Source organism: Neovison vison, chromosome 8 (assembly GCF_020171115.1).
Source record: "Neovison vison isolate M4711 chromosome 8, ASM_NN_V1, whole genome shotgun sequence".
NCBI lineage: Eukaryota > Metazoa > Chordata > Mammalia > Carnivora > Mustelidae > Neogale > Neogale vison.
The window spans coordinates 123717430-123732181 of NC_058098.1; the positions used below are offsets into that span (position 1 = coordinate 123717430).

The following is a 14752-nucleotide window of genomic DNA, read 5'->3' on the forward strand; positions in this document are numbered from 1 at the left end:
ACCGCCTCCCTCTTATCTCCGGCCTTCCCTTTCCAAAAAAGTGTATTCAGTCCCTGCTCTGAAAAGACACAGATTCTAAATCAGTGCAATTGAATTGAGAATGGATATATTTTTATGAGATAAATAGGCTTTTCTTCTTTGTACTTGAACCACTCCCACTCCCCTAAACACACACACACACACACATACACACACTATAAAGCTTAGGACCCTGGGAGCCAGGTGCTGCGTAATAGTAACAAGCTCAAAGGAACCATGCCTGTGGCAAATACAGCTGACCTTTGACTCCAGGCCAGCTGGGAGCCTGTCCTCTTTCCTGTGTGGCCAGCCTGGGGGAAAGGGCGGGCTGTTTGGTCTCAGGAGACCCAGGTCTGAGTCCCGGCTCTGCCTCTTACCAGTCTTCTGACCCTTGGCCAGTCACCTACCCTCTTCACGGTCTCTCCTAATCTGTAAAATGGGGCCCGGGGCAATGAGAACCAGCCCCCCACACTGTTGTTAGGAGAGCCAGCAGCACAGTGGAGTGGCGAGAGTTGTCCCAGGTCAGGGCTACTGACAAACAGGTTCTTGGCAGCTCAACAGTGCAAAGGGTCAGGGATTGGGCTAAAAATGGTGACAGGAGGAGCGGGGACCCAGTGGGGAACCAGGGGACATGTACAAAGAGCACCATCTTGTCCCAGCCCTCTGTCCCCACATAAGAAAGCGCTTGGCTTGGCTGGGGCTCGAAGGAAGGACACAAGATTGAAGCCACACAAGGGCCACCAAGTGCGGGGAAGGAGCACCGCCGTGAATCAGGGAAGCTAAGTTCTGTTAAATCCCCTCGTGGCTGCCACTAACTAGCAAAGCGACTTGGAGCAAGTCACCTACCCTCTGGGCCAGTTCCAGGAATGAGTTGAACATCCCGGCTCCTCTCTAACTGTGACATCCTGAGGGACCCAGGGACACTCTGGATCTCGTGGGTAGCACCCACGTGAAACAGGCCTCTGGGAGCTCTTGACCGCCGAGGACGGCCCTCTCGGGCTCCTGTAGCTCGGGGCAGCAGAGCTAGTTCCTCTCTCAGTCCGAGGAGAGCAGGCCAGGAGGCTGACGGAAGGGGCAGGAGTGGAAACAGCAGAGCAAAATGCCGAGCTTTGGTCCCCAGACCTGCAGAGGACTCCTCCCACCCTCACTCGGCCAAGGCCACCCTTTGCCATGCCTCCCTGACCTTCCTGTGGCCGACCCCAGGGCAGCAGCCGGAAGCCAGAGCCGGAGGAAGGGTTTTATCCGGGAACTGGGAGAGGGTGACAACCACGGTTAGAGCCCTTCGTCTTCCAGATGCCACCACCCCCGGTTGGAGGGGCTGTGTGAGCACGTTGGGGACCGTGCCCTTGCGAGGCCTTGCCATGCAGTCGACAATCTGGGTGTGGGGAGAGGTGAGAACATTCGGGAGGACCCTGGGGTGGTGAGGAGAAGCTGGGGCTGCTTTAGAGAGTTTGAGATTATCCTACAGCTTTATTCTGGCTGCCTCCACGGGGTCTGTGAGCTCTGGGTCAAGGAGCGTGGGTGCCGACAAGAACCTGAGCTTTGGCCTCGAGGCCCTAAGTGTTATGTCTCACCCTCATCCCCTAGAGGCCAACCAGCCAGGCTGTCAGCTCTGGAGTGTGGGAGGAAACCACTGTCCTCTGGACCAGAGAGCCCCCCAGACAGGCTTTGGCCAACAAAGGGACAGGGGGAGGAATGTTTGTGCCTAACCTCTGAGCCCGAGGGAAGTCTTCTTTGCCCACATCGGCCCCTTGCCTCCATCCACTCCTGAAAAGGCTACCTCTTTGCTAAAGATGCCCACTCTCTCAGCCTTTCTCGTCTCTCCTCTGGGCCCGTCACCAGCATCTGGGAAACCTCATTGCTGTCAAACAGCAGGGTCTCACCTGGTCCCCTGGACCCATGGGGGTCTGGTGTGAGAATCCACTCTTCCCTGGCTGACTTGGCTCAGCAGGGTGCTTGCTGGGGTGGGGGTTGGATCTTGTGGAGTGAAGGGTCAGGAAACAGCCTCTGCCCCAGACTGGCAGGGACTCTTCCAGGGATGACAGAGGAGGCTGATGTGGGGAGGTCCTGGGGAGCCCACACCTCTCCTTCTAGGCCTGGCGCCCCTGGCTGGACCCCGGCCATCTGCCCTTACCACCCCAGGAAAGACCTCTCTAGAGGCTCCCCTTACGCAAGGGCACTCACTCTCAAGGCCTTAAGTCTCTTCCTGGAAATTTCTCTCACTTGACCTCAGGGAATGCATGCTGGCCCCCCTGCCCAAGCATGCCCCCCAATCCCTAACCCCTAACCCTACAGAAGCAGCCTGTTAACCCTTTCCTGCCACCATTCCATGGATCCCAGGCCCTGGTCTGTCTCATGCCCTCTGAGCCACTCTCTACTTCTCTAGTCTCCACCCCAAACTAAGAGCCTCTGATTTGGGCCGGCTCTCTGTAAAAAACACCCTGAGAGTTTTCCAGAAGGCCACGTGGTGCCATGGTGAGCACGGTACTCAGATCCCAGCTCTGCTCTTTGGAGCCACACTTTCCCACCTGCAAGAGGCGCGTCCCGAACGCCCCCCAGGAGTGTTCGGATCACGTGAGATGCTACACATGGGTGGGCCTCCGTGGGGGGGGGTGGTCAGCACCCAGCCTTCATCTGATTCCTAGCTCCTTCCTTTCCAGAGTCTCCGTGTCACCCATCCCAGCTTCCAGCCTGAGCACGATCTGACTTTGTGCCCAGGCCCTGTTATTAAGCTCCCCCTCGGCTCTGGCCACCCCACCCTTTACCAAGGGCTCAGCCAACCATGCTGCTGACGGTTCGGGCTCACAGCAGCCCAGACCCAGGGCGGGGTCTCATTTGCTCGCAGGGGTCCCCTCATCTCCCACAGCTGTCAGCGCTGCCTGGAAGGAATGGCCCTTTGGTCTCAGGAGCACAAAGTCAGGGTTCTGGGCCTTGCATGTCAGGATGCACCTGCCCCAGTCTCTGGAAGGAGAGACCTTAGCTCCAAACACGTATGCACACTCACAATGCCCGGGTGTTTGCACACTCACGTGCGTGTGTGTTCTCTCAGTGTGATGCCGGGTGCCGTGCTCACGCCTGGCTCTGTGCTCTGCTGCTATGGTGGCTCTAGGAGCCACAGCCCAGAAGGACAGAAAGGAGCCCCAGCCTTCATCTTGCAGCTTCTCCTGGGGCTTTCCTGCGGAGTCCTTGTTCTGTGGCTCTGTCTCCTGATCTTCTGCCCCTGCCTGGCCCTCCCGCCCTCCACGGCCCCACCTCCTTCCACCCAGTGCCTCTGCCTGAGAAGGTTCCTATGGGGCTCCTCTCTGCTCTGTCTCATCTTGGGAGAGCAAGGGGGAACCAGTTTTCTTGTTCTCCCTATGGATCATTCTTCAACTCCAGCAGAGGTCCGTGGAAGCTCGGTAGCCCCCCACTCCTGTACCCGGGGCCAGAGGGCAGTAGGGTTTCCCCGCACTGTGTATCCCAGGGTGTGTGTGGGGCCGGCACAGCCAGCCTCGCCCCCAGAGCGTGATCTCCTCCCTGCCTCCCTTCCCCAGGCTGAGCTCCAGAGACGCAGGAGCAGCCCAGAGGAGCCAGGGTCAGGGCCATGCTGGGATATGGGGTGAAGCAGTGCTGGGGACACTCTTCCCCAACCCAACCACTTCACCTGGGGTCGGGTTCTCCTCCATCCTGGGCCCGGGCCCTAGTGAGGCCTGGCGCCATGAAGCACTTGGGTCCCAGTGAAACCTAGAGTTCCCCAGCGGGCTGCCATGTTGGATCTCCTGTCCCATGGCCGTTCTCACTGCCACCGTAGAGCAGTAGGAGTGGGGGTGTGAGGACGAAGGGGGCGTGAGACCAAGGCCCAGAGAGAGGGGAGGCTGGCTGAGGAACAGGACACACCGGCCAGGGCGGGACACTAAAAACACAACGTGGCCTCTAGGAGAAAAGTCAGAGTGATCTAAGGCTTCACCTCGTGCCGCAAACACAGGGGCCACGTCCCACCCCTATCACTCGTGGCTGAGTGACCGAGGCAGGCTGAGCACAGGCTGGAGCTTTATTATTAATGTTAGTTGTGGTCCTAATCAGACCTAATCAGGGCTGTAGGATGATCTCTTCACAGAGACTGTCCTTTTCCTTTCGCCATGTCCACACTCGAGACTGTGGGCCCGTGTCCAGCCCCTGGGTAGGCCCAGAGGCCTGGAGCGTGTGAGGAGAGGGCGTGGTGGGCCTGGGCCGGGCGGGGTGTGCTGGGCCCCGGGCGCAGGTCCACGCTGGGCCTTGTGGCCTGCTCTGTGCCTGAGCGGTTCCCCCACAGGGCCAGCCTGACCCGTCTCTGAGATTTCAGAGCAAAACCCAAAGGGAGAGAGAGAAAAGGCATCACGTTTTTTGGTTCAGGTACATCAGTTCCCTCTGCCTGTTCCATCCTTGGCCAATTCTAGATGATACAGTTCCCCTACTGGTTCCTCTACTACAATGCTTTTCAGACTTTCCAGGGTTGCAGAGTTCTTTTAAAAATAACAAACAAACTTCCTTCAAAACTTGGATCCATAATTCAGAGAGAGGCAGCCCCTGTTTAGATTACTGTGAGGGTGGGGCCAGTAAGTCTCCCATTCAGGCCTCATTCTCACTGGAGCTCCTGCTCCAGGGGAGTAGGACCCATGCGGCTCTCGGTGGGTCCCAGTGGGGTCCCGCAGCCCACGCCTGACCTGTCTGCCCCAAGAACAGCCAGGCCAAGGCTGCTGTAGTGAGCTGCTCTCTGAACAGTGGTCTCAGCCGATTATCCTCATTGCCACAGCATCAGGGAAGCACTGAGAGAACATTCTAGAAGGGTTTTCTGAAAGCCTCCCTAAAGAGAGAGAAGAGCACTGTTCTTGCCCTGCCCCGCACTCCAGAGTCGTAGCTCTCTACTGCCACGTGCCCAGAATCCCTGTGGCCCACCTTTCCTGTTGGAGGCCCTCAGAGCCTGGGAGCTGGCCACTCTGCTGGAGGAGATCAGGGGAGGAAGAGGGAAGGAGCAGGGTGGCCCATGCCTAGAGGGTGGCCAGGCTCATCTAACCTTTGCTTGAGACATCTGAGACCCACATTAGGAATCACCAAACTCTTGCCTGGGAATGGAAGAGAGCAGCTGATACCCTGAGGCTTCCTCCCTCATCAAGGCTCCAGGTTCTCCTGGGCTTGGGGCTGGGAAAGTGGCCACCGAGCCCCACTCCTGTGATCAGGGCAGAGCCTGGGACCATCTGATCCTTGCCCAGCAGGCTTAGGCTGAAGTAAGAAGCTGTGGGGTGAGCGGTCCCTGGGACAAGGAGAAAGCCCCTGGGGAGTGGGAGGGGCTACGTCTGCAAGTGTCTCTGGTCCACACCCTCTCACTCACATCCCCTTGTCTCCTCATTTCTTCCCCCTACTCAGCAAAGGCAGAGAGAAGACCAAGGGAGGCAGAGATGGCGAGCACAAGTAGGTGTCCCAGGCCAGGGCGGAGCCCTTGGGGCCCAAAGCCGCCTCACCACAGGGTGCGGATGTCGGGGTGGCCCACGTCAGAGGGCTTAGGTGTGGGCTATCCTGGTGGAGCTACACCAGGGGACAGCAGGGTGAGGGAGGTCTGGCCATGGGAGGGTGAGGGTCACGGAGGGAGGGCCGGTGGGGGGACGGGCAGGGGTCTGGGCCTGCTGGTTTCCACTCCCTCCTGCCTCCTTTCAGTGTCTTGACTCTTCCTCCACTTCCCTGTTCAGCTCTGCACCCACGGACCAGGCCCTTAGGCTTCCCTGTGAGGGAGGATATGACTGAAGGCAGAGGAGTGGGGAAGACCCAAGAAGCCAATGGCCGCCTCCCTCTAAGATTCAAGGCAGGGCTGGGCAGGTGGACAAGCAGGGCTGGAGGCCCAAGGAGGACAGACTCCAGGCCTGGAATGGCCACAGGGGTGGCTGGCACAGGAAGCCTCAGAAAGCTAAGGGGAGACGAGAAGATGAGAACCCTCTGGTTGTCCATGCCGTCTCCATCACTCAAAAGGCCTCCTGTAGGAGGGAGAGATCAGGGGCTGCCTGGGAGAGGACAGAGGTAGAGAACCCAGGGGAGAAGGGCTGGCCACAGGCGGTCGGAAAGGCTCAAGGCCTGGGGCTGATGAGTAGGTCTCACAGAGTTCCACAAAAGCACATGCCATTCCAAGAACTTTCTAGCATCCTGGGGAATTCACAGGAGCAATAGTAGTCAGGGCTGACCAGTTGGAGGGGGCCTCTGGGCCACAGCCCTTTCCTAGAGATGACAAATTTGCATCCCAGAGAGGGGAAGTGACTTGCCCCAGAATAGGAGCAGAGCTAGGATAACCACACAGGGAATTTAGCTTCTGACCCAGAGTTTACAATAGACCCGGGGAGTTTAGAGCACTTGACTGTACTCTAAATTTAATTTAATTCTCCGAACACGCTGATGCAAGCTGAAAAGCCAAGCATGTGGTCTTTGTTTTCCAGATGGGGAAACAGCTTCAGAGATGTGAAGAGATTTACCCCAGAATGTGATGCCAATTATCTAGAAACTAGTTGACATGAGGACATCATGGGGACACAAGGACTGTGACTCTAGGGGGTCTGAGGTGGTCAGCATGGGTATGCCTGAGACCTCTGCTTGCATCAGGATCCCCGGGGACTCATTGTTGTCCAGTGCTGTAACAAAAGCATACCAAGTTCCAACTCCCACTTGTCACACACATGCAAAAGCATGACACGGAGATGGCACCGTGATGGGATTCAGGGCCCAGGGACCTGAAGGGTCAAGGAGTTTGCCAGGCTCTGAGCAAGGGAAGGGGCCGCAGGCAGAGCTCGTGCCACCTTGGAGAGGGAGCCAGAGAGCTGAATCCGGTGGGGGGTTGGCCGGGGGGGTGGGGGGTAGATGACGCAGATGCTGAGTTGGGAGTCTCTGGATGGGAGAGGTTTCCAGGGGTCAGGACACTTAGATGTAAAAAGGCCTACATAGGAGGTATGAACAATCCATCCCTCCCCGGGCTCTATCTGGGAGTGGCCTGCTCTAGGGCCCTGCCTGGTTTCCAGCTCCTGGGTCTGTCCCGAGCCAGACCCCCCAGCCACACAGACCAACTGCAGCGGGGGCGCCTCACAGCCCCACCGTAAACACGGGTCCCTAGCGCTACCCGATCTGAATCTCTCAATCTCCAGACACAAGAGAGAGAGTCAACTGGCATTTTTTATTCTTCTTTTAATGGGTAGGGCGGGAGGAGGATTGAAAGGGGAGGGAAATGAGATTGCCAAAATTAGAGATTATCAACAAGTTGAAACTCTTTCACCTGGGGAAGAACAGCTCTAAAACCAGTTTTAAATCTCTGAAAGGTTATCGGGTGGTAAAGCTGGCTAGTTTGGAGCTCCCCAGGGGAGAGAGAAGTGGAGGTATGTGCAAGTTGCAGTAGGAGAAACTGAAGGATGGGGCCGTGAAAGGACTCGTGCTCCCGTGAGTCCGTGAGCTGCGGGGACGGGGTGGCTTGGGGAGGTGGGAGATCTGTTGCCCCAACGCTGTTTGCTTGGATCTTGCAAGGGGTGGGCCGCTGGGCAGAGCTGAGGGGCCAGCTCCCTGGAGAACTGTGGGCCTCGGTACACAGGGGCCTCCCAAGCCTCCTGCTTCCCCCAGGGTACACGGGACAAATTCGGAGACAGGCTCTTGTACGAAGGCTCCTCCCGTCTGCCCAGATTCGGGAAGCGCGTTGAAACTAACTGAAACTGAACACACTGCGAAAACCAATGCTACAGCCTACAGCTATGAAATTGGCCGTACTTAGGGCAGAGGAACTAAAAGAAATAAACCCACTGAGGGGCACTTGGAGCACAGGAGCACATATGGAAAATGTGGCTGTTTCAACAACACAGAGAGCCAGAGACCTGTTTCTCTCAAGACAGGAGGTCCTCCTGATTACCCAAGGCCTGAGCTGGAGAGCCTGGGTTGTGAGGACTGAAGGCCGTCTCAGGACAGAGACATGTGCAGCCAGGCCTGGAGTCCACGGTCAAGCATGGCAGCCCCTTAGGCACAGTTTCCAGAAGAACACACAGACCTGAATTCATGCAACACCCGGGTCACTACCTCTATTTTGGCCAATGTTCCCAAATCATTCTGCATACCAAGCCCTCCCCTGGGGTCCCAAGTGCATCCCCCCAACCACGACATCCTTCTCATCCTTCTAGATCTGAGCCGTGCAGCCAGCAAAGAAGTCATCGGGTTCAGAAATGAAGAAAAGATTTTACAAATGAGCGAACTAATGTTAAAATCTTTTCTCTAGAGGGAAAGAGTGGTCTACACCATAGGTGCCTATCATTCTGTCTGCAGTCAATCCAGCCACGGGGAAGCCCAAATGTGACCCTGAATCCTCAGAGGGCCCGCAGAGGCTCACCTCCCCTGCTCCTGCTTCTGTTTTCCTGCAGCCTTGAACGAGGAACCCCTTGGTTGCAAAGTAGTTTTTTTTTCCCACTGAGTTGATGATTGGCTTGTTTTCTTTGTCTCTTTCTCACTGCATGGAATCTTGAGTAATTGAAGAACGCAATTAGACCAAAGGCAGCATTTTATTTAAAAACAAAACCAAAATTCAGTACACCAGTGCACCAGTCACCTAGTCAACAAATTCCACATTTTGGAAATCTTAGTCTTTAACACAAGTGGATGGTCTTCAAGATTTATTTCTTCTTCTTAAATCTTCCTCAAGATTTATTTATTATGGCCTAAGATTTATTTCAAAAAGCACCTCTGCCCTTTGCCAAGAGGAGCAGGCATGCTGTTTCTGGGAAGCAGTGTGACAAAAACTGGGAGAGGCAGCTTCTGTAGTGAACTTCTGACATGTCATCGATCAGAAAGCTCCAAAGGGCAGTGCGAGCCAGTGACGTCACGCTCTACTGCACGCTGTCCAAATGAATCAAAGAGCGAGTCTAGGAGAAACGAGCTAGGTAGGGAGTCCATAGTAAGAATTCTGGAAATTACATCTACCCTATATTACATATATCCTTAATTTTTCATGGGAGTAGCACCAATGAACCTGTCCAGCCGAGATGCTTAAAATTATGCAGGATCTGGGGAGAGGGGTTTCTCCTTTGATTGGCTTCAGGGTACAGTAGAGAATAGTAGGAGAATATAGGTTTTGGGGTTTGTTTTTTTTTTAAAGTCTCAATCGTTACTTCCAAGTGTATTTGTTTTAAGGAAGAAAGTGACTTTCAAACTCAAGGGCCATCACTGCCCAAGGGAAACCCCAGGCCCTTTACCACTTGGGTGGGTCCTCGGCACCAGCATCAGGAAGCCACAAGTCCCTGCCGCTCAAACCCCCTCCAGGCTTCAGGCAGCAGGTACAGACCATGTCCCAGGATGCCGAGCAGCTGGATTCTCCAGGCAGGACCTGCTTCGGACCCAGCATAATGCTGTGACCCACTGTCTCAGACCACTTTCTCAGGAACTTTGGGGCAAGGGGAACAGGGTTGGCAGGGCAGGGGGGCAGCCTGGAGGGGCAGGCGCTGAGGATCGGGCCATGTGTGATGGCATTGTGTCGGTCCCACACAGTATGGGGTTGGGGACTCTAAGGACGGCACAGCCCAGAAATGGCCAAGAACCATCCATGGGACCATCCAGGAGACTCCTGGGGAATCCAGGAGCGGCAGTCAGAGCAGGAAGGCTGGACAGAGTGGAGGCCCAGACGCCGAGACAGGAAGCAGAGTGAGGGCCCACACCAGGCATGCGACCCGTCACAGGGGTCAGAGCACAGCCAGCACCCCTGCCCCTTAAGGCCACCAGGCCAGCATGAGCCAGGCAAGATGGTCTATTCTCATGGCTGCTCAGTTGTTCCTGATGAGCTCACTGACCTGTTCGAGGTTTTGTCACCAGCCATTAACTTTCACGGCAGTCTCTTCCAAAACATGTGAGCTGATCATTTGTGAACAAGCCCCTTCGTAAGCAAAGCTGGGCAGTCTGTGGGACCCAGACAGCACCCCACCTGCAGGTTGTGCTGGCCCACGGTCCACACCTACCCCTACCAGCGCAGGCCCCGGAGACTCTTCACCGAAGTTCCAGATGGTCGGGATGGGATGTCCAACGGAGAAGGGCAACCCCACCGTGGCCAGCCTCGTAGGCGGGGCTCAGCACATTAACCCCAGGCCTCGGGGCCTCAGAGTCTTTCCTTGAAAAAGCGAATGTCTTTCCCAGGATTGCTATGAAGATGGAATGAGCAAACATCTGGAAGAGCCTTTGGCCTATAGTAGGTGCTCAAGAAAAATTACATAATCTCTTGCTGGCACATATATACCTCCCCTTATTAGAAAGGGAGAAACTTCCTTTCCCTCTCGTCCATTGTGACGTCCCAGACAACACGATGCTGGCTAGTATGGACTCATCAGTGTTACCCAGCCTTCCTTCACCTACCTTGTGACTTTTTAGGAAACCATGGATACACTGGTGTTTCCTAAGCTGTGAGCTGGTGCACACGGAAGGGTTCTTGGTTGTGCTATCACTGAGATGCAGACTCATAGCCCTCCACGTGTTGCCTGGGTATAAAGAAAGCAAAGAAGAGTAAAGAAAAGGCCTGATTTGGGGGAATAAGATGGACCCCCAACTTGGAGTAGACAGGCTTGAGGGTTTTAGGCCATCCCTACAAGGACAGGAAATGTTTTGCCCAACCTCACATTACCCGGCATAAAGAGCAGGGGGTCTGGGGAACCATAGTCAAGGCTCCTCAGGGAGCTGTGGGACCCTCTGCTATGGGTGAGTTCAGAGCTGGAGCCCCCATCTCAACCCCCCCTCCCCCGGGCCTACAGAATGACAAGGCTACGCCCAGGAGGAGGGAGCATGGGAAGACGAGGGAGTCAGGTATCCAGCTCGTGCAATATTGATGGGGTAATGGAATATTGCACTTTACCCCCTGCTGATCCTATCCCGGGTCCCTCCTGGCACCAGGGACCTCAGGCTCGGCTGCAGGGACATCACTGAAGGGATACTGACGGCCCTTGCCCCTTTCCCTCAGCCCCCCTGACTGCAAGGCCCTTCACCTGGGCGCACAAGGCCACACCAAGCCAGAGGAAGAGGTAGGAACTATGGAGTCTGCCATATGTTCCTGGGGGTTGGTCCAAAGGGGGGATTCCACAGTGAATGGGGACAGGCAGGAGGGGTGGAAGCCAGCACCAAAGACAGATGGGAAAGGACCCATCTCCTCCTTCTCACTGGGGACCGAGGAGATTCAGAATGCATGGAGAGGTCGGGAAAGACAAGGCAGGCTTTGAGCCACCAGGGTCATTTGCTAGTTTCAGCCACATCCCCCACCTCCTCCTTGGCCTCTGCCCCTCTGATCCTGCTCCGGTCCCTCTGTCCTGATGCTTGGTCTCGGGTCATCTGGCTTTCTTTCCAACCAACTGAGGCGGGATGCCCGGACAGGGAGGATGAGCTTGGAGGCATGGTGGACCTCGGAGGAGGTCTATGACTGGAGGGAGGGTGCAGAGATCAGCCCAGGCCCCCGCGGCCGGGGTCGGGGAGGGGGGCTCCAGTTAAGAGCGTTCTTTCCAGCTGAAGGTCCACTTCTCTGACCGCTGGGCCCTGCAGTTATTAACAGATAACTAATTCTGCTCAGGGGTGTGAAGGCACGGGGAAGGAGGAGGTGGTGGGGTCTTCTCTGCCCTAATTATCCCTCCTGGCTCCCGCTTTAGAAAGTCTGGCCCCCACGATATCTCGGGACCAGCCCATGAGGGGCTGGAGAAAGCAGTTCCTTTCTCTTATGTGTTCTTTCTCCGGTTTTGCTCTCCTGTGTGTGTTTGTCTTCCTCCTGGCGTCCATCTCCCTTCACCTTGTTCCGGCGCCCACCTCACAGAGCCGGGAGAAGTGTGTTCTCAGCCATGAAGCTCGGCAAGAACCGGCCCCACAAGGAGGAACCCCAAAGACACGGTAGGGAAACCCGCCCCAGCCCGGCCAAGCCCGGGGCCATCTCTCTGCACCTGACACAGACCAAACCCCTCCCCTCCGCAGGCAGCACCCCGACAGGCTCTCCTGCGATTGGCCGGCGAGACCACCTGGGCGGGCCCTAGCCTCCCATTGGCTGCTGGCAGAGCCGGGTCTAGAAGGTGGTGTTCAGGAAGGGGGTGCTCCTAGCACTGAGGGTGGGAAGGGCATCTCCTCTGGTCTCCAAGTGAGCAGAACCCTCTGTCGGATGGGTCTGTTTTTGAAAGGCTCCTCCTGCCCTCTCTGCTCCCCCCCGCTTTTTTCCCTGCACACAGAAGCCTAGAGATTGTTCATTAGAGAAGGGAATAACAAAAAACAAAAGCGGTAGGGCCAGTTACCTATTTCTGGGGGAAAATTAGCAACCTGAGACTGCTTACTCAGTGGCAGGACCCACTGCCCTGCCATTCCCCAAGCCTTCTCACCAGGCTGCAGAGAAGGGCCTGGGAGGCTGGAGTGGCCTGTGGCCCTGGTTCCCCGGGGAGCCTCAGCCTGGTGGGAGGGCAAGATAGCTGTTTGAAGGGAGGCAGGGAGGCCGGGCAGGAGACAGGGGAGAACAGGATTGGATAAGGGAGCTGTATGTAGCTTTCCGACCCGGGTCTGTGGAGACATGTCCTCTTGCAGGGCTCCTGTCTTCCTGCCTCAGCGTCCCCTGTGTGGTCTACTGGCCCCAGCATCTCTCTCCTTCCTGCCCCCGTGCCAGTTCTAGGTGTGCCCTTCCTTCCCCTTAGAGTGGAGTTTCTCAGGACAATCAATTCTTCATCCCATTGGACTCACATACATCAGTGCGGGGTTAGGTTCCGAATTCATCATCAGCACTTTTACCTGGGCAAATTACTTCCTAAGCCTCAGTTACCCAACCCATGACATGAGAATCGTGCCCATCTTGACAGGACATGGATGTGAGGACAGGGGATACATGTACAAAGAGCCTGGCACTCAGAGGCCACTCAGTAAATGGTAGAATAGCTGTTGTTCGAAAGGTGTGTGAGTATGGATTCCTCCCTCCCTCGCTTCTTCCCCAGGGGTGTTCCGTTCGTGCCTAAGTAATATACAGTCAAACTGAAAAAGAGTCGGGGCGCCCGGCTGGCTCAGTGAGTAGGGCAAGCGCACAGTTCTTGATCCTGGGGTCATGAGTTTGAGCCCCACATTGGGCGTAGACATTGCTTAAAGGAATAAACGTAAAAATAATCTTTAAAGGGGTGCCTGGGTGGCATAGTTGGTTGAGGAGCTGACCCTTGGTTTCAGCTCAGGTCACAGTCTCAGGGTCCTGGGATCGAGTCCCACGTTGAGCTCTACACCCCTTGGAGTTGGCTTGAGATTCTCACTCTCTGCACCTCTCTCTCCCTTTCTAACATAAATAAATAAATAAATATTGTTAAATCATTTTAAAAATTATAATTAAAAAAATAAGACATGTTATGATATCAATTAAAATCAAAGATCAAGATTAGGTAGGAAACCTTGCAGATACTCAGGCCATACCATTCTAAGCAGATGCTACCAAGTAAATCCCCAAAACTGGCTGTTAGCTTCCTAGATGCCAAAGAAAAAGGGGAAAGACAGTCTCTATCCCACCGTCCAGTCCACCTAAATGGCCTTTCTTCTTCGGCAGATGAACCGGCTGTGCTGGAGATGGAGGACCTTGACCGCTTGGCTATTCGGCTGGGGGATGGGCTGGACCCCGACTCTGTGTCTCTAGCCTCTGTCACAGCTCTCACCACCAATGTCTCCAACAAGCGGTGAGTATGCAGGAGACCCTCAACCCAAACTGCCCTTGCTCCTTCAGGCAAGACCCTGCTGGATGTGGAACTGGGGTGGGGAAGAATCAGCCCCCTCCCACCCCCAACCAGCTTCTTCCTAACCCTGTCCCTTTCTTCTTTTCCTGGAAGTCTCTCACACCTCGCTCCCTACAAAGGCAGGAGCCTATTTCCAGGTCACTGAACACCTCCAGGCCACGGGAAATCAGAGAGTTGCCCAGCCCACAGCGGAACCTGTCAACCTAGTATCTCTGTCTCTGTCATTTGTGACATTAGCTGGTCCTCTCTATTGAGACCTCTGCAAACAACTAATCCCCATTCTGTTTGACAGTCCTGGAGGGTTTGAAGACTATGATTCTGTCCTTCTGCCCTCTGCCAGGGTCCAACCACTGATAGTGCCCACCCCCTCCCCTCCAAGCAGTCCCTTACACCAGGCCTGACTGTACATTTTCCTTCTCAGGTCCAAGCCAGACATTAAGATGGAGCCATGTGCTGGGCGGCCCATGGATTTCCAGGTAGGTGGAGCATCTCAAGGTTGCATACCTTGTAGATTCTACTCGGGTGGGGAGTTCTGACCAGATGTGCATTATAGACTCTGAGGTTGCATGGATCTGAGGGTCAGAGAGAACCACAAGCTGAATGTAAGTTCCCAAAGTAAGCTTGTTTCTGGGAGGCACTCATAAAAGTGTCATGACTAAGGAGGCACAAGCTTAAAGAGGAACTTGAGAACGATGCTTATGCTGGGCAAAGCCCTCCCAGGACTTCATTTGTGTTCAGCATTGGACTTCATCAAGTCAGAGGGACCTGGAAAAACCATAAAAAGACCAAGAAGCACCACGACATATTTATTAGAATATATACATATATGTATATATTCCAACAATTAAAATAAGAGCCTCTGAAGAGAGATTTTTTTTTTTTTGGTGTGCTGTTTTAAATTGTTGTTTTCTATTATTTAATGTCAGCAGTAATGTCAATGTCAGAAGTAATGTCAATCCTGTTTATCCATAGATGAGAGAATGTGGGTGGCTATTTTTTTTCTTTTTCTTCTC

At 55.0% G+C, this 14752-nt stretch overlaps 1 protein-coding gene across 3 annotated transcripts in view; it reads left to right on the forward strand.

Annotated features, from left to right (window-relative positions):
- The window catches only part of OTOF (otoferlin), a 91477-nt gene that overhangs the window by 40887 nt on the left and 35838 nt on the right, over positions 1-14752 (forward strand). For 2 of the 3 annotated variants that reach the window (XM_044262539.1, XM_044262541.1), the window contains exons 6-8: positions 11816-11889; positions 13556-13682; positions 14161-14215. In XM_044262539.1, coding sequence (XP_044118474.1) covers positions 11816-11889; positions 13556-13682; positions 14161-14215 — 256 coding nt within the window. Of the gene's footprint in view, positions 1-5400; positions 5446-11815; positions 11890-13555; positions 13683-14160; positions 14216-14752 lie in introns of all 3 variants that reach the window. The other variant, XM_044262540.1, reaches the window with a different exon arrangement.